General features: G+C 35.3%; 1 protein-coding gene across 1 annotated transcript; it reads left to right on the top strand.

Moving 5' to 3' along the window:
* The first annotated feature begins 768 nt into the window (after positions 1–768).
* On the top strand, positions 769–21,906 carry LOC146140795 (CCAAT/enhancer-binding protein zeta-like). Its single transcript, XM_083392708.1, has 20 exons — positions 769–928; positions 1,793–1,951; positions 3,398–3,731; positions 4,053–4,178; positions 4,890–4,996; positions 5,201–5,354; positions 6,036–6,126; positions 7,120–7,296; positions 7,700–7,803; positions 9,987–10,117; positions 10,277–10,398; positions 10,775–10,959; positions 11,288–11,402; positions 11,842–12,099; positions 13,219–13,410; positions 14,332–14,514; positions 16,557–16,639; positions 17,853–17,951; positions 19,643–19,742; positions 21,693–21,906. Exons 1-20 carry the CDS (start codon positions 809–811, stop codon positions 21,904–21,906), a joined length of 3,054 nt encoding a protein of 1,017 aa, XP_083248834.1. The 5' UTR covers positions 769–808.
* Positions 21,907–26,570: the final 4,664 nt, after the last annotated feature.

Raw genomic sequence — 26,570 nt, 5'->3', positions numbered from 1 at the left:
TTATTTCGGAAAATTTCCATCCGCACGAAACAAGCTCAGTAAGTTTGCAACCTTTAGGTCTATTTGTGAAATAACAATGAAAAGGTTTGTGTATTAAAACCGCGTGCCTAAGACTTGACCGATTTAAAATATATAGCTTAAGCGGCAATGAACCACTATACAAGACTATATTACTGTACAAGTATATAACGCATAAGTGGGCGCACCAGCATATTTGATTGCTGTATTACACATAATAAAAATAATAACATGCCCCATTTTCATCCGCACATTTATTCGCACAACGTTTGTCATCCGCATCACAATTTTTTTTCATCCGCACAAGTGCATACCATCCCACGGGTTGAAAAGCACTGATCTAAGCTATAAGTTTTAAAAAAAAATGTAAACTGATTGTCAATTTGAAAAAGCACACTACAGCTTTTTAAAAAAAAATTTTTTTTTAAATATATATCCTTTTGGGTTATCCAAGATAAGTCGTGGCACTACAAATAAGTGCAAACAATTTTGACTCAACATTAGTTTGTCTAATTTCAACTTAACTTGACTTTTTTTGCTAAGTAAAAAATATCACCCATTTATTCAGATATTTGGCAGAAGAACAGTCTTCAAAAATATAAATTTATTTGTTACGTTTTTTGTACAGTACATAATATTATCAGATACACTATTTCTGTAAATATTTTCCTTTTTGCCTAAATATCTACATACCAAGATAAATAAATAAATTGATATTTTCTTTTAAAACTATTTTTTCAGCTTAGAGAAGTAAACTTAACTGCTGATTTGAAAAACTCATTTTTCTGGCATGGAGTCAGCTGATTTATCTCTGGATGAAATAGTTGCTCTTGGTGGCTCCAAAGATGATTTTGAAATGTTAAACAACATTGAATCAAAGAAAAGCAAGAAAGGCAAAGACTTATTTAATGTAACTCGATTGTTGCATATACATATTTAATTATGTTTAATCTTTCTTAATTTACCACATACTGCAATTTAGTGAAAACATTAAACTTTGCAAATATTGTTGTTGTATATATTGCCGCCGGCCTGGGGTATATTTATCAGGCTTATATCTATGGTATTTTGTGAATAGCGTGATTTACCAGGGTTACTTTTAAATATAATTAATTTCACTTGGTTTTTAGTTTGTTATATACTTGCACTTGTTTCTGCAAGCAATAACAGATATGAGCAGATAATTTCATGCCTTAAATTATGGCTTAGATGCGAATAGGGTTGTTGCCAAGGGATTCATTTTCTTATACGTTAGTTTGGTACAGACTGCACTATTCAAAATTTATTTTAGAATCATTTGGCAATCAAAATGTTTATATTTATTTTTTATTTTTCCGCTTCAAAACAAAGATGTCATTCCCAGAAAAGTGACAAACTGGCCATTACCTGATATAAATGGCAATATTGGATATAAAGCTAGTTTGGACTCGAATCTAAGGATTCAATATTATACTTTGAACATCCCTAACAATTTTTTTGGTTTCTGGTTGTTTTTTTGGAAAAAAAAGTCGCTAGCATTCTTACATACTACCTGTACCACCATACCATCTCCATGTAAATTAGCTAGCCATATCTTGCAGCTATTAATTTAAAATGATGGGAAACTTAATATGTGACCGAAAAGTAATGTTGCATATTATTGTGTCTGAAGTGCGTTGACTGAAATACTTTTAAACCGTTAAAATCTGGCTTACTAGGCAACATTTATTATAGATATATGTTAAGCATTTTTTGTTTAAGGTTATTTTTTTTTGTAATATAACCTTTATTTTAGGTGTCTGAATTCAAAGACCTTGTCAAAACATTGGGGTTTAAACCTGTCACTAACACTAAAAAATCAACAAAAGTGACTTCACCGCAACCATCAAAGAAAACATTGTTAAGCAAACCGAAAGAGAAAAACAAAAATAACAAGAAGAAAAAAACAAAACAGGTATGTTTGCTCTGATGTATTCTCTTTATAACAGTCCAATCCAAGAAAAGTGTTACCATGAATCAGGGGCGTATCCAGAAATCCCAAAAGGGGGGGTCCCAAATTTTCAACTTCGGGAATTCCCTGTTTTTCTGTCTGACGTTAATGACGTCATAAAATAGTGACAGATATGACGTCATTAAACAGCGATTGTAATGACGTCATAAATAATAAAAAAGTCATCAGAAACCGCTAATTAACGTCCAGCAAAAGCAAACTTTTAGACGCGAAACACACCGTGACACGTGCGTCGCCGACACTCCTGCCAGGTACCAGCTGTGAAACCGCTTAGTGTGCAATCGTTAACTTCAGGAGGTAGAGAAGCGCTAATCTAGTTCTTCAAGCTCGTGTAAAGTTTGTCAAAGAGGCGACGGGCCCGATGCAGTAGGTTGCCGACCCCAGTCTTACACCAAGATGTGATATTAACGCAGACAACAAACAGCGAGGAACATCAGCACCGTCTAACTGGACGTTTTCAGAGAGAGAAAAGCGGAAATCGCTTGATTTATATTATTAATTGTGGAACACACACTTGCTGATTAGCCAACCCGAACGAATAACGAAAGGCGAAAGAGAAAAACTATCTAGCGTGTACGGTCGATAAACAAAAGACGAAAAACAGTGTTGTCCCTTACGAAAGGGGGTGGGTCCGACCCCCCCCCCCCCCCTGGATACGCCACTGCATAAGGGTAACATTGGACACAGGCTATAATAAATCGTTACAACTTAGGAATGGTGTTTATTGTGTTTTATGCATTTTTCTAAAACTGTTCTTTGGGTAACTGAAAAACTTGATTCAAACAGTAATTAATAGAGATAGACTGATAATATCGGCCGATATTTGGCTTCTACCGATATATCGGTATCGGTAAATGTAGGCCTATACTTTGGCCGATATTTTAGTACCAAAATATGATACAATATCGGTATCGGTCTAAAAAAGTGATATCGGTCGATCTCTAGTAGTTAAAGTTACTCTGTCCTAGATCAGCCCGCCCTAGTCCAACTATATTTTGTTGTGGGCCATCAGAAGCAATTCGTGAAGAAATATTCCGCCAAGAACGAACACTATTACATTTACATGGTTGAATTGGCAACAAATAAAGTTTAGGGGCACGCACAACAACATAATAAAAAGAAATAAATGCAGAAATGTGCGGTTGAACGTTTTGACTGCAGGCTACATTGCCGTTGGCCTGTAGATGAACCAAACACAGGCTTGTTGCTAACATGTCTAAAACTTTGAAGCCATATTGGTTCAAAATGACAAATATCTCATTTTTACCTTGTAGATAAATGTGAGCGTGAAATAGAAGGCTCTAATAATGTTTTTTCCAATATGTAAAACATAGTAATATATTTATTTGGTTTCAATGGATATTTTTGTACATTGCTCTATTTTTTCAGCCGGTCCAAGACAATGCTATTAGTAGTTCATCGGATGCTCCTGCTACAAAAGAACCAGATGTCAAGGCAGCGCAAAACACAGAAAAATTAATAAAGCTGCTCCCTGATTTGCCAGCAAAAACAATCTTAACAAATGCTGTAATATGGCATGAAGTTCTCCATGACGATAATGATAATAAATCTGAGCAACTTGACAAACAAACAACCGCTATAGTTCGACAATATGCAGAAGGGTTGCTCACAAATGAAATACAACTTCACCAATCAAAACACTCAAAAAATAACAATTCAAGTAAAGGAAATTCGTCCTGGGTAAAAACTGTTTCAACTGCAGGTAAATTGCTTTGGATATGTTTCTTTAGTTATAAATGTTGTACTAAGTTATACAGCTATTCTGTTTACAAAATGTTTTGTGCAACTAGTATAATTTTTTAACTTGGATCAAGTTTACATGTTTTTTACGTATTTATTCAGCAATTTTTCTACATTATATATATAATATTTGCTTAAACTTTAGTATCAATGATAAAAAGCATGTTTAAAAGCAGCAGAGTTATTTGTACCTTATTTTTGGTTGTATATTTAAATTTTCCTTGCTGCTACCAACCCATATTATATTGTTTACTGTGGTATTTATGTTAAACATATTTTTCAGGAACTTTGTCAGATAAAGTTTCTGCATTAAGCCTAATGGTCCAGGAGGACTTTATCCACAATATTAGCTCATTGGAATCCCTACTTTCAATGATGAAGAAAAAGGGAAGAAGAGAAGCAATCATGGGTTTCTAAAACTAATTTAATGTTTTTTTTTTAATGTTTAGATTAGTTAATTCTAATTTGCGATCTGGAAACCTCTGGAGATAAATGATCCAAGGGGCTTGCCATCCTTTATATTCATTAATGCTTTGCAGTGTGCATAAATGCTAATTACTCTTTTAATCAGGTGTTTCTTGTTGTGAACAAAATTTAATAAAATTGTTTCATTTCTACTTTGACCTGATCAAACACGGGCTTGTCAAAATTGTAAAACAATTTGTCTGTTAGAGTGCCACCTGATTTCCAGATTTAGAATTAAAAAAATATGGCCAGACTCCTAACAATTTGTGTATGGTTAGAAAGTGTTAATAGCAATGATTTAAGCACCTATCTAAGTACCGTTCTTATTTTGAAGGGTAGTATTTACATTTCTCATTTTGCATATTAACTTTGTATAACGCAAGACACAAGAAATCTAATTCTATAATAAACCAGTGAGCCATAAAATAAAAGCAAATGAGAAATTTCAATATTCAAAAATCATAAAATGTGTTTATTTAAAGAAAGAACTATGTGAAATTTCATAGTAAAATTTTAGCAAAAATTTACTCAAATTAACTAAAATGCCAATCTATCAGTGGGTTTGAAACAGCTGCAGTTATTATTTGAACAATTTTATATGTATGAATTGGCATAGAATCCAAGGTTAAAGTAACATAAAAAGTTTTTTTCACAGCACTGGAGGCAATTCGTGACCTAATGCTGACTGATTTGGTACCTGGCAATCGAAGATTGAATTTCTTTAATCAACAACAACTTTCTAATGTTTTAAATACTTTTGAGGTAGGCACCGCATGTTTTTAATTTAAACATTTTTCACAATGATCCCACTATCCTAATTAAATAATTACTTACTTAATTTATTAAATAAAAATTACATCATAATTAATCGATGTCTTGTGAGATATCTGTATATTTGTTATACATACTGTCTAAAATTTACAACTTACAAGAAAGTATACATATTACATTTAAACTGGATTTCAGACTGGTAAAAGCGCAAATAAGCTCTCTATTGAGGTTTGTCAAAAGAAACTCCTAATTTGGATCTTTGAAGATAAACTAAAAAATATTTTCAAATCATTTGTGGAACATCTCAAAGTAATGGCAGTTGATCCGTTGGAGGCTTCAAAAACAAAGGGTGATTTGGTTTGACTTTTCTATAATTGCCTTTTTTTAATTGTATTTCATTTTTAATTTCTGTGATTAGCATAGAACAGGAGTCTGCAAACTTTTCTAGTCACATTGCTGAGACCAACTCCGAAAAAAGGTTTCTACTTAATGAATATAGTGAATTTTATTTGAATTTTTTTATAAAACATCCGATAAGCATGTACTGGTCTAGGATTTTTTTTAAATTTAACAAGAGTCTTATTAGCAAGACAGGCAAGCTTTTGCGCGAAGTGTGAGTGAATGCTCCTTTTCAGTTAAAACTTCAGTCCATATGGAGCCATTTATGATCACAGTGAAATGATAAAAAAATCTCAGTTTAAGGTGTAATTTGAATAGAGCCATTAAACTCTTCGTGTTACATATTCTTATTAAAAAGAAGCAAAGTCCAATAAATTATGTGTAGACTAAACTGGGAAACTTACATTGTTGTTAGTTGCAGGGTATGCACGGCTCTATAAAAATGCAAATATCGTTTTTAGCGCAAAAAAATGTTCTATTTTACTATTGCCCAGTTAAGAAAAAAAAGTAGCGGATCATATTTAATTACCTTGACGAGCCAGATGTGGCTCACTGCCCGTATTTTGCCGACTCCTGGTTGAAAATATTTATTGTTTTCAAAGAAGTGAATATGTTTTTTTTTTATTTTCAGCGATGTCTGTTGCTTTAAGCATGCTTCTCAACAAGCCTGAGCAAGAAAAGGAACTTCTGACTTTGCTAGTCAACAAATTGGGGGATCCAAAGTAATTCTAATTTATAATATATATCAAATTATTTATTATTATTTTGGTACACAATAATTTTGGTACTTTAATACATATACTTTTTAAACTTTAAAACTCTAAAAAATCCCAAGCATAGACACCAACCTTTGTTTTTCACAGGTGTGCCTAAATTTTTGTTTTGTTAAATTTGGCTTTGCGAAATGACTAAGCTGCTATGTTTCTTTATTTGCGTAGTAAAATAGATAAAAGCAAATGTAGGATTTTTGTCTTTGTTAGTGACCATAAAATTCTGACATGATGTAACCAGTTAATTAATAAACTGACACCGTAGTTAAGTAATTTAAAAAGCTCACTGTTCTTGAATGAACTGGTGTAGAATTATGCAACTGAGTGAAATTAATTGCACTAATCACTAAAAACCTTGCATTTATTTGTTTCAAAACAGCAAAATAGTTACAAATTTAATTGGCGCATTGGACAAAAAACATTAGCCATTTTGACTTCACATGTAAAAGTTGGATAGGTCTTACTGACGATACAATGGCGATATTGCAATGATATCATATATTTTAGCAAACAGTAACCAATTGTGTACTAAAAGAGTTTTCACATTTTGTGGTTATATAGTTGAGTCCACACAGCACTAGCTTATAGACTGCTCTCCAGGGTACCATATGTGATTTACATCCAATTTTTTAGACTTTAACCTAGCTGGTTAACGGGATAATAAAAACATATTTTTAAACGATTGATCTGTCGAATCTAAGTAAATAGGCGAAATATCACCGAACAGTAACACAGTTGTTTTTTTAAACGTTAGTACATGCCATAAAAATGAGCAAATCACACATTTTGAATACTTGCATTTTTAAAAAATACTAGTATATATAGTAATTAATTGTTCAGTTGTGGTAGATTAGGTTGTTTTCTGTATTTGTAATGCGTTTCTTATTTTTAGTGTACATTCTCTTGCTTACAGGCCAGATTAGTTAATGTGTTTGTTGTCTAAAGGTACAAAATTGCTTCAAAAGCACTTCATATGCTAAACTCCGTTGTATCTGAGCACCCTTTAATGCAAGCAATCATCGTTCGTGAGGTCCGAGACCTTCTGCTGCGTCCAAACCTTGCAGCAAGAGCACAATATTATTGTGTTTGTTTTCTTAGCTCACAAATTCTCACACATGACAGGTATTTATTGGACAAAGGTTTTTCCTGAAACGATTATGTAGCTGCAAAAACATCTTAATGCATTGCAAAGATAGCCTTTACTCATCGTAAAATAGCTGCTTTATCTTATGATTTCTCAACGTGGTAACACCTAAAAAAAAAAAATATTTTTGTTAAGTTGAAGTCTTTTTGAACAAAGGTCAAGCAAACAAACAAACACAGTAAACAAAGCATTTATAGCTACCGTAAATCTTTGTTAAGTTCTGTAGTTATTAGATGAACTATTTGCTTATTAGTTGAGCTGTTTTTTAAATTTATGTGTTATTTTGAATTAGGTTAAATTGTTTAATTTTCTTTATCTGTTATTATATCTAAAAAAATAATTTGGCAAATTATTTTATTGTGTTTTTTCTTCTTTTTGTAGAAAAGATGTTGCAAAAAAGTTGATTCAAATATATATGAGCTTCTTTAAATCTTGTGTAAAAACACATAAAGATGACAATAAAATGCTCAGTGCTTTGTTAACAGGTACTGCATTATGTTTATCTAAACTTAAAATATAATTGTATTTAACAGCTAGGGATGTTCAAAGTAGAATATCGAATCCAATTCTGCCGTTTATTTCGGGTAATTGGAACCAATATAATTTAATGTTTTACCGCCGATTGTCGCGCCTAATTGCACAAACGCGTGTGGTAAGTTCGCCTCTCGCTGCGGCGACCAATTTACAGTGCTTGCTTTAAATGTAACCTGGTAGTGCAATGTCAGCGTTTTTTCGGGCGACCAATTACCGCATCTCGCGATAAAGTTCGTGTAATAATTAAGTGTCAATCAAGCGTTATTGGGCGAGCGATCAACGAGTAATGTCTGGTGTGGAGTTCGCAATTTCCCTAAATGCGTTAAGTTGCAAAAGTAACATTACGTTGTAAAACGTGCTGGCCGTCCACAAAATGCGCTATAGGGTTACTTAAGGTCAACTTTAGGCCAATATTCAGCGAGGTTATGCAGTTATGCGCAGTTTAATTGTCAAAAATTCGTTAAGTCAATAGTAACTTTGTATTCTTTGCAGTGCATTATTTGACTGCATAACAGATCACGTTAGTAAAAAATAAGCCCCAAGACCCAACAATGCTTGAAAAAACAGGACCGAATTGCTTAAGACAGGGATGTCCAACCTGCGGCCCGCGGGCCGCATTGCGGCCCGCCTGATATTTACGTGCGGCCCACCACTAATTCTCACTTTCAGTAACCTTTATTAAAAACAGTTGTTTCGAATATCATTAAAACGTGAAGATCGCGCAGTATTTGATGTAGGCATAATCTTGTGTTTTTTATAATTGAATCTAATGTCGCATTTCAACATCCATCGAGCACTTTGTGCACCCATCATTGCTAAGTAAGATGTTTGTTTTTCTGAATGTGTGTTTTTTCGGACCGTTTTAAGGAAATATGTCAGCCCAAACACGTGAAAACTTAAATTTTTGCATATTTGCGCATAAGTTCACTCTCGAAGAACCGGTGTTTATAAGTTAGGTTGTTTTATGACGTCACGATATGACGCAACTTATAACGTCACCCCTTTAATTTGAGAGATTTTGCGGCCCATCGAAAATTTTAAGTGGCAATGCGGCCCATTCTGCTAAAAGGTTGGACATCCCTGGCTTAAGACTTCTGTGTGCAGTGTTGCATTGTACTCACTATTGGCAAAAATATAAGTTTAGGCAACAACCTGGGCAGTTGACATATTACAGTTTACACAACTGCTTCAAATGACAGAACTTTGTTAAGAATGTTGAACATATGGGAGATTTTTTTTATTATAATGTACACATGTTAGAAAATTGTTTGGGCGATTTATTGCTGTGATTGTGGGTCCTGTAGGGTAGATTAAGATTAATCCCTACCCCAAACAAAATCGAGGTTAAATAATTTAATAACACTATATGCTAGGATTCGCTATTCTGGATATTCTAGATTCGAAACCTATTATTCTAGAATACCTTGGGATTCTACTTTGAGCATCCCTATTAACAGCAAGAGATTGTGGGCCGGATACCAAGTTTTGTATTCATCTTTTAGACTTTAATTAAATGATGGAAACATAAAGATTATTTTACTAAAATTGTCATAACTGAGCCTTATGAATTTGTTGTTTAGTTTTAAATTTCATCAAAATTTATCTTAGTTTTGCACCAGGCCAACCTTTAACTCAGTAAAAAAGGATTATAACTGTATATTAGTGTCAATTAGAAAATGTGTCCCTGGCTGGTAAAATTCTATTGTTGTTGGTATAACAATGCCATCAACTCTATTAAATCACCAAAACAACACTATGAAAACTTCAAAGTTATCTTAAAATATTTGATGAAATAATAATAATATTATTACTATTTTTGTTAATTTTGGGATCTAATCCTGCTCCAACATTGCTAGTTGTTGATCTCTTCTCCATATCGTAAGATTCAAGCAAAACCACAAAGGTTGAAAAGAGATCCAAAAACAACTTTATTCAACAATAGCAGAATTCTGCTCTTGTTGAATAAAGTTGTTTTTGGATCTCTTTTACAACCTTTTTTTGGTTTTGCTTGAATATTATCTTAAAATAGACCGACTTTGTCACTTAGAAGATTTGGATGTTGTTTGGTAATGTTAAAAACATAACTGATCACGACCTTAACTAAAAAACGTATTTTTATTTGACTATTGTTAAGGTGTAAATCGAGCGTTTCCATACGCTGATTTGGCTGACCAAGAAATAATTGACGAACTAGATGTTTTGTTTAAAACTGTTCATGTGGCGCGAATAAGCACAACTGTGCAAGCATTGGTGCTATTATTTCAGGTAAATGGTTTTACTTATTCCAATTGTTCTAAATGCTGATTAGATTTATTTGCCTTTTCTCTAACTTTTTATGGATACTTATTTCATGTTTAAAGAAGTAAAATAAGAAAAAAATGAAGCAACATATTTTTTATAATTTTGTTACTCGAATTTTCACAGGTGTTTAATTCACGCAATGAAGTTTCAGATCGTTTTTACAATGCACTCTATGCAAGTTTAATGCATCCTGAACTGCCTGTCAGCACAATGCGACACCCGATGTTCCTTAATCTTATCTACAGGTAATTTTTGCTAAATGGATAAATTTCGACACATTGTGTTCAGACTGGTTTATAGGCCATCATGGTTTTCTGAAACTGTCCTGCATGCATCAGATAATTATAACCATTTAACACTGAAAGGCAAGGTTATAAGTATTTTATGTTAAGCATTTATTTGTTTTTTTAAATATCAAAACTTTATTAGATATATTTTCAACTTATGCAAATGTGACATGCTATTAAAAATTAATGAAGTGTTTGTATGGAAAAAGACAAGACATACATAAATAAATTAGAATATTTATTAATATTATTATTTTTTCATATTGCTTAACGCTCCCGAATCACTAGCTCAACTTGTATCAGGATGTTCACTACAATTGTTTTTGGTTTCTAGGGCCGTAAAAGCTGACCCATGCGAACCACGAATAGAGGCGTTTGTCAAGCGTTTGCTACAGATTTGCACTCTACAGCAATCACCGTTCACCGCAGCCGTGTTTGTGCTGATCAGCGAACTAATCTCGGTGAAACCTTCACTTGCTTATTGCTTCTTTGGCTCAAGAAGCAGTAAAAAAGATGAAGGTGTGTGTTAGGTGTTTTAAACCGTGTGAAATTGTAACATTATTTAAAATTTTGAAAGGCATGCTGTATGCGCAAACTATAAGATTTTAGCTGTCATTGTGTAGCCTCTTTGTGTAAAAATAATGCAATGTTGTTTGGTTCGGAACGTTAGTTGCAGAAAAAAAGAAAACCGTGCTTTTATTAGCATTTTTTGTAAATATATTTACGAAAAAACAATTACTAAAAGCCTATATATTTATGGTATTTTCACAATCACTACAAAACATTGCCTATAGTTTAATAAAGAACAACGGTATGCAAAAATAATTAATTGAACATTTTACATTAGGGCTGGGTGAGAGCACAAAAGTTTCTGCACCTGATGTGACAAATGGCGACGATGATGAGGAAGAACATTTTGTTGACGTTAAAGTAGATTCTGATGCAGAAGAAGGAGAAAAGAGGTTTGACAAACTGTGTTTGTTGCATTTTAGAAGATAAGCACTTGTTTTATAGTAATGCTTATTTGTCCCCATCTTTTGTTTAATACTTTTTTTTACAGGCCTCTATCATTACAGACCTATGAAGTTCTAACAAAATATAAATATTGGCTGTGGTCAAGTTGATTCATTATTTTTTACTTTCACGGACCCGCTTGTACTGATGATATGTAGGGATCCCTATTTTACAGCATGACCCGTGATGTTTTTGTTGTAAAGATAAAATTCATTATTCGCATTAACCTTGTTTAAAAATCGAAACGCTGACATTTGAAAGCTATTTACTCGGTCGAGTTTTAAAGAGAAACGTCATTCGTTTCTAAGAATGCCCAATTTTGGTAAATTAGGAAGTGACCTGCCTATCTACAGATAGCAGAACATTTAATGTTAACTTAATGTGCAGCAAGAAACCTAACGCCGCCTCGAAAGCGATCTCGTCATGGACGCACAAGCATCGCGAGCGCATGCGATTCGGCGAGGGTGGTTACGATCCCCTGCATCGCAACCCTCAGTTTGCCGGTGCGGAGAAGTCCTGTTTGTGGGAGCTCCACACCTACTACAAGCACTTCCATCCGTCCGTCACTCTCTTCTCGAAAAACCTCCTCAACCAGTGCCCCGAGCCACAGTCTGGCGACCCGCTGGACGACTACACACTCATGAAGTAAGAGGACGCGCAAACCGTGGCTTTTTTCGTAGTATTTTTGGCTATTGTTTTTGACAAACACTTATTTACGTGCCTCCACGTGCAACAAGATAAAGTAAACACCAACATGCTAACTTCAGGTAGTCTCTGATTGCTAGCAACTAAGGTAGGGGTCGGGAACCTATGTCTCGCGAGCCGTATCTTGCTCTTTTGATAAATAAATCTTGCTCACAGATATAAATCTAAGCCATTAAGTTGTTAGCATCATTTGAATAAAACTCATGTTTTTTGTCTTTTCATGACTGTTATTCCGTGGGGAATTGATCAAAAAGAAAAAAATCAAAAAAAAATGTTAGATCCATGTAACTCGATAATCAAAATTTTGATGACTTAGCCAATGCATTTCTTAGGCCGAATATGTCGTGTTTTTTAAATAAGATAGAAAATATATTGTCAAATTACTATTTTTGCAACCTATAAACTAGTTGTTAAAAAGTACTAATTATACCGACCAAAATTATTCGCTTTTATAGCTCCCATAACTAAAAATGTACTTAATCCCTAAAATAGGGCAACTCATTTATCTGCGATTTCCGCAGGCGTTGACACAGCAGTTTATAAGCTCATTACTAATATTTGTTTATTGCTCCTTTAGTTCAGTAATTTCCATTTTTTTTTCTCGCGTACCATTTTGAGCTTTTGTACAGTGATCATGTACCACCTAAGTTAAGCCTACATCAGACTAGAATATCTCAAACTATAACTATTTTGGCACAGACAAATAGATTTAATGTGACACAGCAAATATATTTAATGCGATGGATGTAGTTGTTTTTTCTCCACCAGCTGCTAACAATTAACGTTTTATTATCTTGAACAAGATAAGTGGTACGTCATAAACATGCGAAACCTCAAATTAAAGGCAACTAAAACGCAACATTGCAAATTACCTGATCTGAAAGTTTTAAAAGTTGAAAGTTTTCGGAAATTTATACGTAGTCGCGTACCACCTGAAAGACTCTCGCGTACCACCGGTGGTACGCGTACCACAGTTTGGGAACCACTGCTTTAGTTTGTGAGTTTGTTACTTGTGTTTCTTGTTGCGCGAACACACTTTACAAACTGTGCCTCGCGCAGATTTCTCGATCGCTTCGTTTACCGCAACCCGAAGACTAAAGAGCCAAAGAAGAGTAGAAGTGGCCAGCCAATTCAGATGATGTCGGCACACAGAAGGAAAAGACACGCCACTTTTAATACCACGGTTCCCGTTAACTCTGTGGCCTTCCTCCAGCAACAAAAACTAAGTCCGGAGGAAGTGTTCTTTCACAGGTACACATTTGGGCTAATTTACCCTGAAGGTTTGACATTTTTTTGTTGGCATAAGATTCCAAACCCGTAAATTTTAGTTACGAATATTGCTCTTGGAGCTATCCTATAATATTGGGGAAGTGTTAAATATAGAACAACTTTCAACAATAGGTAAAATAATCAACTTTCACAGGTACGCATTTGGGCTATTTTACCCTGATGGCTTTTCTTTTTTTTGTTGGCATAAGATTCCAAGCCCGGCGTGCATTTTATTTACAAATATTGCGAATTTATTTTCGAACTAAGCTATAATATTGGGGAAGTGTTAAATATAGACACTTTGTGATTTTCCGGTATTCAGGGGGCTTATTTAGGCTGTAAATTACAAATGTTGACCTTTTCTCACATTTACTCTTGTTGCGGATCAAATTTATAAACTAACCTAAATAAATATATTAATAATAATAATTGCGACTATCTTGTGCAAAACTAAAAGGAGTTAAATGTTGGTTAAATGTTTGATATTTTGCCCCCAAAATCGATCATCATTGATCACATTGCCTTCACTTTGCCAAACAACACTGTACACCAAGAGGCGCGTTTTTGTTTATGGCAGGCTTAGCCAACTTATGTTTGATTGAGATCGACTAAAACATTTATTAGAGACTCTCGATCGACTGTCTCGGTAAAAAAGTCACAAGAACACTTTTAATTGCATTCCAAGCGAGCGACAGAGGATAATTTGTTACGTCAAACAAACGCTTAATTAGGCTTGTCCAGACAACAACTGATTATTTTAATGATCCTCTCACGTCAGCCTCTTTAAAGACGTAACACATATTTCATGCAATCTACCAGGTGAAATGTGGCGATCGACGTGTTGGCTACCCCTCTGCTATGGCTTGGGGACATCTCCAGTTTAACGACCTTTATTTGCTTCAGGTACTTCTCGAGCCAAGCCGGGTTTCAACCGCGATCCAGCTCGAAGTCGAAGGAAGACGGTGAAGAGTTGAGTGACGTGGAAAGTGTGAGTGATGGGGAGTTCGAAGACTTTATGAGGAGCTCGGAGGGACAGAAACAAATCGACCAGCAGCTCAACTTTTCCGATCACGTCTACAAAAATAAGTAAGCTCGGCAATCCTTTTAGCTCAGCCTTTCTTAACCTGGGGTAAATTTCCTCGTTTTAGCGGGTAAATAAGCTATCAATTAAAATATCTACATCAGTTTGCGGGACAGAAAAATTGTGCCAGCTGTAGGTATTGGTGGCCTTATTTTCTAGTTCAGATTAACTGCGCTAATTCGAAGCTAGACTATAGTAGCTTTTTATTCGTTATCCTCCAGTGTCGGCAACGTTGTGCTTCGCTAATTGATTTTTTAAGTTTATTGGCAACATCCGTATCTATTAGTTACTTCATTTGTTGTTGCCAAAAAGCAAGGGCAGCCGTCGAATTGAATCTAACTGATGTAATTTGTTGTTTTTTAATAAATGAGCACCATTCTGTATATTGGGTGTAAATGTTATATTCATCTTTGTTAAAAGGGTAAAACGAACAAAAAAGGTCAAGAACCCCTGAAATTTAGCTTTTCTGCTTGCTGTAATATATTTAATAAATATCTAGATCGACTTTAGCGATTAAGAGATGTGTTGTATGCGGGTTGCTACGGGGGTAATAGGGGCACTGGCTTTTAAGGCGTGCGCCGACAGCTGATGCCTAAGTCTCTTACACGTTCCTTGTCACGACTGGCTTCAAAGAACAGGCCGCTAAAATACTCCTTCACTAGTTGAACTCCAGACCAGGAGTTTTTAAACTTTTTTCCCCGTAGACCCCTAATTTTTTGTGATTTGCGTGGACTACGGTAGGCATGAAATTTTCAGAGATTACGTCAAAATACCAATAATCTTAAGAAATCTGCCGATTTTGATCCAAATAATGTGAATTTGAAATGGAGTGTAAAACCGTTATTTTTTTTGTTCTTTTGTATAATTGATTTAAGTAGATTATTTTTTGGTTACTTCTTACATGTACACCAACGTTTTAATAAGGCCTTCATAGACCCCCTAAAACCAGTTCACGGAGCCCTAAGGGGTCCTTGGACCCCAGTTTAAGAACCCCTGCTCTAGACAGAGTCACTTCACTCAGTTGATATTGCTCGTTGAGTATCTATTCACAATCACAAATATCAGAACAAACGATAAAAGAACGCGGTGTTTCAAGCCGTTAGCATAAAAGCCTTATAAAGTAGAATGAATTGCGAAACGCCAAAAACACTCGGTTCGAGTTCTGGTCACACCTCAGTGGACACCGCTTACGTGTGTAATGACGTCAAATTAAACGCAGTGAAATAATGCTTGATAAATGCTTCATCGACCAATGTTACATTTTTGAACTGATACCGATAACTGATTTTTCATGTTTTGGCCAACCGATACGGACACCGTTTTTTATACACCTGGGTTATGGAATAGTTAATTAATTTGACATAAAATATAAATAACATCCGGTTTACCAACTTATTTATTCATGCGACTCTTATTTTGCATATTAACTTAAACTTAGACGTAGAGATATGTAGAACACAGTAGATAAAACCCTATGTTAAATCATTCAGCCATAAAAATCTAGGCAAAGGAGAAATTTGCAAGTTCAAAAAATAGCAAATTTATTTGTGTTTAAGAAATTTAGATAATATTTTGATCATAAAATATCGGTAAAAATTTACCGGTAACGTTATATCAGTAGGAAAAGAATATCGGCTAATCTTATTGGTAAACCGAGATGTCGGGTTATCTCTTATTAGCTTCGTATCTATTAAAACCTACTGTAAGTTGGTATTTGTTAAAAGTACGTACTGTCTTTGTCGGCACAAGTTTTGCGGATTCTGTCTGCAAAAAACTTTGACTGTGTCGTCTGATAAAAGAGCGAGCAAACAATCTCCTTATTTTTATTGTTTAACGATAAATTTTGTTGTCTTCAATTAAAAAAAAACATGTTTAGCAAATTACCCTTAATTTTCCTCAGATTGCAATGTGACACATAAATGTGTCGTCTAATACTTTGACGAAGGTATGACCAAAAAAATGTCCAGTACGCATAGTCACATTTACTGTTACTAAATGTTCCTGCAGTATTAACACAACTCCGAAACAGTTTGTTTACTGTATTTAGAAAATCGGCAGCAAAAAGAAAGTCCAATGAGTTGGATTCCGAAAGTGATGATGATGACGAAATGGCTATGAGCGATGGATTGGGTATGGTGGCTTATTTTTGTATTATTTAATACTGTTTATACGACATGTTAATCGTGTAATATTGGTGACTAAATGTGTGCACTGTGCAGCATCTTAACAATGTAAAAAATATATTGGGGCTCGATGTTGTTTGTAATCGAATGATTTTTGGACGAAACAAGAACAACATCAACCTAATAGTGGTAGTACTGTCTAAATCGGAATAAGTCCTAAACCCGTCGGAATAAGACCTAAAAGATCCGAATCAGGCCTAAACAACACTTTACCTAACAACAAACCCCACTAAACCCGTCGGCCACTTTTATGTACATCACTTAATAATTTCAGTCCTATAACCCATTGTCTAACCCCAAACAGGGCCAAAAACCTGGTGCCAAAACCAGGGCTGGGGAGCCGGAGCCGGAGCTGGAGCCCGGAGCTAAGCATTTTCTCTGGAGCCGGAGCCGGAGCCATTGTTATTTTTTTTGTGGAGCCGGAGCCGGAGCTATTTTTATTATTTTTTGTGGAGCTGGAGCCGGAGCCATTTTTATTATTTTTGTGGAGCCGGAGCCCTTTTTATTATTTTTGTGGAGCTGGAGCCATTTTACAATTTGTGGTGCTAAAGCTAAGAAATTATATTTTGTTCCATCTCCAACGTTATTTAGCCAAAAGCAATTTTTAAAACTTGCCATTGAACAAGTGACTGGTGGCACCGGAGCTGGAGCCGGAGTCATTGGGTGTGTGTTTGATGGCTCCGGAGCTGGAGCCGGAGCCAAAGGATATGAGTTTTACTACTCCGGAGCTGGAGCCGGAGCCAAAGGATTGAGTTTTACGACTCCGGACCTGGAGCCGGAGCCATTTAATAATTGCCTGATGGCTCCGGAGCTGGAGCCGGAGCTAATGCTATTTTACGGTGGCTCCCCAGCCCTGGCAAAAACAGCGGCGCCCGAACGGTGCCGCTCAAACTAGGGCGTCCAAACGTCGACACCAAAACGGCCGATGCTAGACCCATGGCTCCTGATAGCCCCATACCCTCCACCTACAGTTTCAGGCGACATTTTAGCCATTTAGGCCTTATTCCGATGGTCTTCATACTATGTTTTTGTAGATTTTTGTGCTTTAGGTATTGTTGCTTTTTAAGGCTTATTGTGTGTTCCCTGATTTTTGTCGAAATAAAAATTACCTTAATCACATGCCTCGTTCCACGCAAGTCGTAACGTTTTGTGTTGTACAGACGATGAGGAGTTTGACATGGAAGGAGGAGGTTACGGCTTCGATATGGAAGAAGGTGAAAACGATCTTCTTGCCGAAGCTGGTGCATTTGAAGATGAAGGTTTGTGTGAAAAAACCTGTGAAATAATGTCCAAATGAGTTAGCGGTGGGACATTGCTTTCAAAGAAAAAGAAAATAGTGTTTAATTTTATATAAATTGTAGTTGGCCGGCAGTTAATGTAACTGATCTTCTTCCACTTTATTTTTTTTTTAAATAGCATAGTAAGATTTGCTTAACATTTTTGAAAACATTTAGTACCCACCCCTTGGTTTGTCAAATTTTGCTCTTTTACTATATTAATGCTGTCATTTGGCAATGGATGAGGCTGTACGTAATTTTCAGTTTTGTTGAAAAGAATAACATAGTGTGTACAACGAAATGCAACTATAGTCGTACTGAAATAGCCTATAGTTTCCCATTTACCTGCTAAAACCAGCAATACATTTTTTGTGGTTAAATTACACGTTATGTTGAACCTAAAAGATCTGTTAATCCATTCGACCTTTAATTAACATGCGTTTTGTAAATATGGTTGGATAACGCTTTGCATAACTAAGGGTGGCAAATTCATAGTAGATTGCAGCTGGAGCTTTTTTTATACTGAGCGTACATAGACGTTGTAGGATAGGAACATCAAAGACCATTCAGAAGTATATAGGGTATTGAAATTTAAAGAGTCATTCGAAACGTTTAAAATGATACCTACTTCTGTATGAGCTTTAATATTTTTACTACGTTTTACAGCAACTTCTAACCTTCTTAAACTGGGGTCCATGGACCCCTTGGGCAAAGCAAACTAGTTGTAGGGGGTCCATGAAGGCCTAATTAAAGGACTAGTGTATACTTAAGAAGTTATTAATTTTTCAAAGAAAACACTTTAATTAAAAATTAAACGGTTTTGCACTGAATGTATAGTTACACTCCATTCAACTTTCACATTTTTCGGACCGAAATAAACGGAGTTATGAAATCTATTTGTATTGTGACGTCAATTTGGAGCATTTCTTGCCTACCGGGGTCCATGTAAAGCAAAAAAAAATTTTAGGGGTCCGCGGTAAAAAAAGTTTAAGAACCCCTGCTCTAACCATTATGCTCCCAAGCGTATATAGTTTTGCCTAATAAACTGCGCTGAATACAGTACAATCGTCCATATACTACGATCAAGCGCACATGTCGTATCATTCGGCAGTTTAGTAAACGACATGCCCAGCAATTTAGTCGCTCGTGATAGTATTTTTGGGTCACGTAATCGCTTCTAGAGTTAGAGCTCGTCAAATTGACTGTTTCTAACGTAGGTCATTGTTTTCTGATTTAGGGCCAAGTATTGTTTTAAAACGTGAACCACAAGTTGGGTGTTTTAGAAGTTAAAAAAATAGGGACGATTAGATTTTGGAAAAAAAAAAAAAAAAAAATAGGGACGATTAGATTTTATCATACCCCTTGCATACTTCGCGTAAACCTGCACAATAAATTTAATATTTAAAGGGTATCCTGGCCTCCTAATACACGGAACCTGTCATTTGATTTGCCTTATAGTTGTTCATGTATTGGGTAATATCTATTTTTTTAATATTAAATGCACTGCAGGTTAAAGGGTGTGTCTCCTAATGGATTTAAATCAAAAGTACACCAGTTTTCCATGATAAATTGTTTTGTTTGGCCTAACACAACCAGTAAAGTTATCCTTCACGATCTCTGCATCTAAAACAAGTCTAGTAAATCTGACTACCCTTGTGAAAATGTTGACACAGCTGCCACTACAAAGCATCGTACTGTCGACAACAAAGCAAAGCGACGACGAAAGGACGTCGAAAAATTCAACCTGATGTTGGAGGAAAACACGCACGACAAGTAAGGAACCGTAGGCCAAAAATATTTATATGGCGGAATTATTACGCTATTTGCTATTATAGGCAAATTATCTATACAAAGCCCATTTGGCCTATAACAAAAGGAGCAAACTTCGCGCGGTCTCAATGTAATGTTTTCCTTTCCACTTTGGAAAGACCAGTTTGCCAATAACGTTTTCATTTCCTGTTTTTTGGTGATATTTTCGAACCTTAGGGGATTGCCCGTGCAACTGACAGGAAAAGGCACAACGGCATGATCTAAAACAGTACTCTTCGACCTTTTTTGGTTTGGTGAACCCTTAAAGTTGTTATGACGAACTCACGCACCCTGTTTCCTTAAAAGGTGAACTGAGGTAAAAAAGCGATATGAAAAATATTATGCATATCGATATCATCATATCAATTAAACCGAGCGGAGCTGCCAAAGTTTTACACACTGTTGGTTGAATATGGCTAACGGCTGCTTGCGAGCACTATTACATGCCATAAAACAGCATTCATACAACTTGAGAAGTCAAATGTTAATGGTTCATTAAAAGTTTGTGATGCACCCTTGTATACCTTTTTGTACTGGTGCACCGTGCACATCAGTTGAATAGCACCGATCTAAAAGACTAATTAAAGTTGTAAAGTAATGATCTAATTACGGCAAATTTGATGAACGATACCCAGTGGTGAAAGTAAGCCGGAATGGCGTTCATAATAATTATTGCCGGTCAACACTGAACCGGTAAAAATATGTGTTCTACTTATGCGAAGGTTTCACAAGGCAGACCTAAACAATTAGATATTTCTAGTTTTATAGTTCCATGAATTAGCGCAAAATGCAGTTAATTCTGAATTAAATTGTAAATTGCTCGTGTGCTTTAATTCTAGTTCTAATTAAATCCGGATTTTATCAGGAATGTTCATTTGTCCAACAGCATTTTTAGTCTTAGTCGAAATAAATAATTTGAAGTTTTACTGTTTTGTCGGAACGACGTCTGTGTTTCTTATAGTCAAACATATGACATGCAAAAATGTATGAAAATTAGCAAACAAATATTTACCGTTCACATTTCTGTGAGAATGAATTGCGATTTAAACCGAGTTGATTGTGAAAAATTATAATGTAATGTTTTTAAGAATTCTAATCTAATTTGAGAATCCTAAAACGACCTATTCCTAGTTCTTGTCTAAATTGCAAAAACTGAAATGCTCAAATTTTAATTCTAGTCCTAATTTTAAAAAGCTAGAATAAATCTCTGTTGTCTCAATGTAGCTTGTTTTATGACATAACTTGGTGATTTCACCTCTGAAAATTGCCTTGCGTTCCGGTAAATCGTTAGAAATTATTCTACTTTTACCCAGGCTGCTTGTTCCATATTAAGTTGTATAATTACTTGGCTGCAAAAACCTAGGTCCAAAGTTCGTGAAACTTGCATTACTCAACAAGTTAAATACTCGAGTTGTTTATGGTTGTCGCGTTTAAAAGAACGAAAAAATACTTAAAAAAATAAATAAAATGTGTAGCCTGTAGCTTGCTGGTTATTCTGGCGAGTACATATCTCTGTGCTAAATAGGTGATGATTTAGTTTTTAAAAGTAAAAATATGTGTCGTATATATTTGCTGTTGCAATAGCATCTCTAATCAATGGGGTTGGCGGCAATCTCCCAGTTTGGCTTGCAAACTATTGTCATGTACAAATCATTTATACTAAATACTATTTTGTTGTAAAATTTCTTTTGTGAAGCATTTTTTTATGTTTAATTCAAGTTCTGTATAAATTGTATCCTTTTTGAACATGTTGCTCATTGCCAAATGGTCCAAAATCGATCAAATGTGCTCTTGGTTTGTGAATAAGCCAAAGACAGATTATTGTGTATTTCCAATTTACACACAAGCAAGTCAGCAAATACTTTCGCATAATTATAACCTCCAAATCGCTTATCTATCGGTGTATTAATACAGGTTCGATTCTATAACAAGTTCTGCGGTTAGCAATCGAGATCGTGCCAGCGTCAAGCAACTGAAGTGGGAAAAGAACCAAGAAACGAGAGAGCTCGTCGCTCGAAAAAGGCAACACAAGGGAAAACAGACGAGAGAGGGAAAAGGAAAAAGGCAAAACCCAAGAGGCCCACAAAAGAAATTTACTGGCAAAGCACGCAATCTTAAACGCCGTTAAAATTTAAATAAAAACGCTTCTAACACACATGTTTAGTATTTTATCAAGAGGGTGCTGGTAACCCACAAAGTGCCTGTCATACTTGTTTGGATAAGGACTAGGTTGACGTTTAACAGCGTTTCGACTAATCTTAAAAACAATAGTCTGCATTTCTCTTATGCACCGTTATATGCTTGGTGCAATATACAGTTAACGACTAATATACACCTCCACTGACTCTCTAGCAAGGATTCAAACATCAGGTCTTACTCAACCAACGATTTCGTTTTTCTCTGCCATAGCCGCAAATAATGAGTTTTAAACAAGAATTACAGGTTGGTAACTAAATGGTCTACAGTAGGCTACTGTAGACCAGAAACAGGGAACTCATTTAGCAGGCTACTGTGGGTGGCTTGAATAGCAAAATATACAGTTAGCCTACAAAAGTGAAAGTTAAATTCTGCATAAAACTATGAAACACTACATACGATTTACCGCGGTGTTACCTGGCATACCAGTGCGGTGTTTTAAAAAATATGTTTCATGTCATGACGAAAACCTTCCACTTTAAAATAACGGTGCTTGTAAGGGTCGTCATTTAGGACAATTTTGTTTTGCCGCATTACCACAATATGCTGAGATATATATGACAAAGACATCCGCAATCATACCGTCTTGCAGCAACCAGGAAATGCTGCATCCTTTTTTGCCAACGGCAACAAAATCGTATGTGTAATGCATTTTAATCCACTCGCAATGGCTAATTTGTTTTGAGTAATATTGAATAACTGGCAGCCCGTTATAATTTGATACTTAATCTCATACATGAAAATGACTTATACACAAATTCGCTGTTTAACCATGTCACCTATTTTGTAGCATCAAAAGGTCTGTAATAAGTTCGTAGACATAGGTGGTATGATGGTACTAAGGGATAACGATTCATCTAACTTTCATAGAAGTATTAAAATACCGAAGTACCGTTATACAGATCTTAATTTTAACTACACAGTAAAGCAATAGCCATGCTGAGCTGAATGTCAAATTTTGCTGAAACATAATATGATATGACACGCGTAAAACTGATAATTTATTTGATTTTAGTTGACTGTTGCTCATTTAATTACGATATGGACGTAAATGGTTGGTCAGATTTTTATCTTCCAATTTTGTTTTGCCCAAAAGGTCAAAAACCCACTGGAAATAAACAAACTAAACTTTTGTCAAGCACGTGTTTAGCGGACTACCCGTACCGGCACCCGTACTTTAAAAAAATGACATCACAAAAACGTGACGTCAAAATTTGGGTAATGTGAGCACTTCGCTGCATAACAAACAACGTTGTTGGGGAGAAAGTGCAGGTATTAGGTGGGAATGGCTGCGAAGTCACGTCGAAACTTTGCTCACGAGTCTTGGTTGTGAAGTGCTAAATCTAGTTGAAATGCTTCAACACCGAAAAGGCGACGTTTCGTGCTCTGTTGCGATTGCAACTGGCGAAGTCGTGCTGCTACTGCCTTACTTGGGCTTTGCAAATGGTTCCTCGTTTCAGCTGATCGCTCGCCTTTTATCTCTGTCGGCGTGGCCCAATTAGACAGTCAAGCCGTTCGGCATTATGCTAACATTCATATTTTTAAATGTAGGTTGCCTTAAATACGTTAACTGCATCTGAGCGCAAAATCGACGATACATTTAAGAGAAATAAATTTCGCAGAGTAAATATCTTTTGTTTTGTAAATTTACCCCCAAAAATTTAAGGTCTCGTTTTGTTTATTTGCTCAAAATTGTAAAAAAAAGTTAAGTTTGCTTTGTGTATAGAACAGCTTACTCTCTAGGAATTCTAAAAATATGCAATGACCTTGAATATTAAAATGATTTTTTGGGTCTAGTCTAGGATCCTACCACAACGCACATAATTATTTGAGTTAGGTTGCTGGTTTGGGTATAGGTCAAGTAAATTCATTAAACATAAATATAATAATACTTGACCCACCCACACCCAAGCGCTAACCCGCACCCTAACCAAAACATTATTGTTTGAACGTTGTGGTAGGATTCTAGACCAGCGCCCATTTTTTTATTATTAGTTATACTAACTATAATTTTATTGACTCCTGCAAAAATATCTTAAGTAAGAGAATAAAAGAAGAAATACACCAGTGCTATAGATGTTGTATATTATGTGTTACACAATGGTTAAAAGCAGATTTTGTACTGTCCTTATATAATTGATTAACATTACATTAGCTTATTTTAAACAGAGTTTTAAGTCATGTCAAGCATGCAAATATGATGAAAATTTAGTTAAATAAAAAGTAGCGATGAAAAAAAGTATCAGTTACTTGTGCAGTGGTTGGTTTGCAACTTATTTGTAAACTATTTATATATGCATGACAAAATCTCTTCTTATAATCGGATTTACTTTTGAATAACAGGATCTGCTTAAATCCGAATGGTTTAAAACATGTATTTTGGTTGCCCCTTTTCCCTTTATCGTATTTCGGCTATATAACTGACTTTTATTGTTCTCCCCCACACCCACAAACTAGTGCAAGTTTTTTTACCTGGTGTTTTGTTACTCCTAGTGGTCCGCGAACCAATATTGTATCTGTTATTTCAAAGATTTTAATAAACGTTAACTGTAACAACCATAGACCCTGCTAATGTTGTTATAGTTGTGGTGTCATGGGTATGTAGGGAAGTGTTATGTTATATTTTGTGGTTTTCTAACTACACTCTAGTTTAGAAATTTTGGATATTGTGCAGGGAAAAATTTTACTAAAAAGGGCCCTGCTGAAAATGAAGTATTATACGGAAAACCATTAACATAATGGAAGTTTTGTGCCTTTGAGTAAACGCATATTGCAGCAATTTACATGAAATGCCTGACTGAGAGTGCAACTACAAGGGGTATAAAACCCACATGAAGGCCTAACTTGTTACCCTAGGTTACACTAGATGTGTTTATGATAAAAAAATTAGCCAGATTTCCCAGATTTGATTTTACACATTGGAAAAGGATTTTGTACTTATGCATCACATTAAGTGTAGCAAAAACGTTTGAGAACCTTTGGACTAGACCAGGGTTGTCCACGCGTGCCAAATGTGGCATGCGACCTAATGAAAAATGGCACGCAAGCCCCAAAAAGTATAGCCAACTGTCAAAAAAGCTATATTTGTTATACAGCCAATTGTCATTGTTTATTCACAATACAAAACAATCCCAGCAATTAGGACAACAAACAATTTCTTCTGATATTATAACAATATACTGTTTTATTTTTTGTATAAAAGGGCTTTTAATATTAGAAAAAAAATAGTCGCTAAACTTTGGCATGGGAAGAAGTTATAAAATACAAATTTGCATGTGGTCATGTTTGATTTGTCACCCCTGGACTAGACCAATATAAAATGTTCAGCTTTTTAAAACCTGCGGTGTTTATCATGTTTGCTGCGATCCTGAATTTTCGTTGTTTTCTTGTGGTGCGATTACCTTTAACTTTCTGTACTTCTAGCTGCCGCCAGAGCTTTTCAGTCAAATTTTGTCTGCATGTTTTTTTTGCTTTAAGGAGTTCTTTCAGACAGTTTCATCAATTGTACACATGTGGGTCAAATCACATTAAACACAAACTATAGTGTAGCCAGTTCGATTTGACCCACTGGTGGCTCGCATAATTTTAAGCAACTTATAGAGTAAAGCTCAACTATTTGCTTGTGTGATATTTATGTTTCAATTATTGAAAAAAGAATCCTGCATCGTTTTATGGGGTTGTCGTATATTTTGTCAGGTGGTATTTTTCAGGGCCTTATTTACATGGATGGTCAATAATTGGGTCATTATAAATAGGGTTATTTACCAGGTTAATATTTGTAGTGTTATATATTACACCTTGGTTTATTGGTTTTACCGTTTTTAAAATTTATTTTTGTTAAACTCCCTTCAAAAAATGCACCACAACCCTTGGGCCCAAACCACAAAAATCTACAACCTTCTTGATAATTTTTATGTGAGTACAACCAACAGTTTTCTTGTAAATCAACATTTTGTATTAATTTGCCATAAAATCACCCGATTGTTGGGTTGTTCACCCCTGAAAATCAAACACGGGATTCGTAGTACTATTTTAATGGTTTACTAGCGATTTGGTTTACATCAATAGCATATTGTTGAACATAACAAACTGGAGATATATTGCTAGATGTTACTGTCGCTAGGTAGGTGTAGAGAGTTTAAAATAACTTAACATCACACTATTTTATGGCGAAAAAATAGGACCCACTTATAATTTTAAACCAATAAACCCAATTAACATAATAAACAAAGATTTTAAAGAAAAAGAAGAAAGCCGAATATGTTAGGTTTTAAAGTTTAACTTCATGAATACCAGATTAAAAACCCTCAAAACTGTTTGAGGCGCAATTAACATTGCATCGCCGTGAACGTAAAAAAAAAACAGTAATTTTTTGTACGACCCACCGGTGGGTCACATAACAGTAGCCAAATTTTATGCATGACCCACTGGTGGGTGGCATTGCAGTAAACATGTCAAGTTTCATAATACACCATTATGAGTGACAAATGCTCTTTCCCACAGAAATCCCTTACCCTGGTTGTTTCTATTTACTTATTTAGATTAAACTCCTGTTATATTGAAATATATACTTAACCAGATTTGTAGTATTTTGGT

The sequence above is a fragment of the Ascidiella aspersa genome, chromosome 6, assembly GCF_963924565.1.
Source record: "Ascidiella aspersa chromosome 6, kaAscAspe10.2, whole genome shotgun sequence".
Classification (NCBI taxonomy): Eukaryota; Metazoa; Chordata; class Ascidiacea; order Phlebobranchia; family Ascidiidae; genus Ascidiella; species Ascidiella aspersa.
This window is presented reverse-complemented; position numbering and strand designations above follow the sequence as displayed.

Coding starts and splice junctions, on each gene's coding strand:
- LOC146140795 (XM_083392708.1), top strand. CDS start 809: ATGGAGTCAGCTGATTTATCTCTGGATGAAATAGTTGCTCTTGGTGGC. Junction 1,952..3,397: donor AGAAGAAAAAAACAAAACAG/GTATGTTTGCTC, acceptor CTATTTTTTCAG/CCGGTCCAAGACAATGCTAT. Junction 19,743..21,692: donor GAGGAAAACACGCACGACAA/GTAAGGAACCGT, acceptor GTATTAATACAG/GTTCGATTCTATAACAAGTT.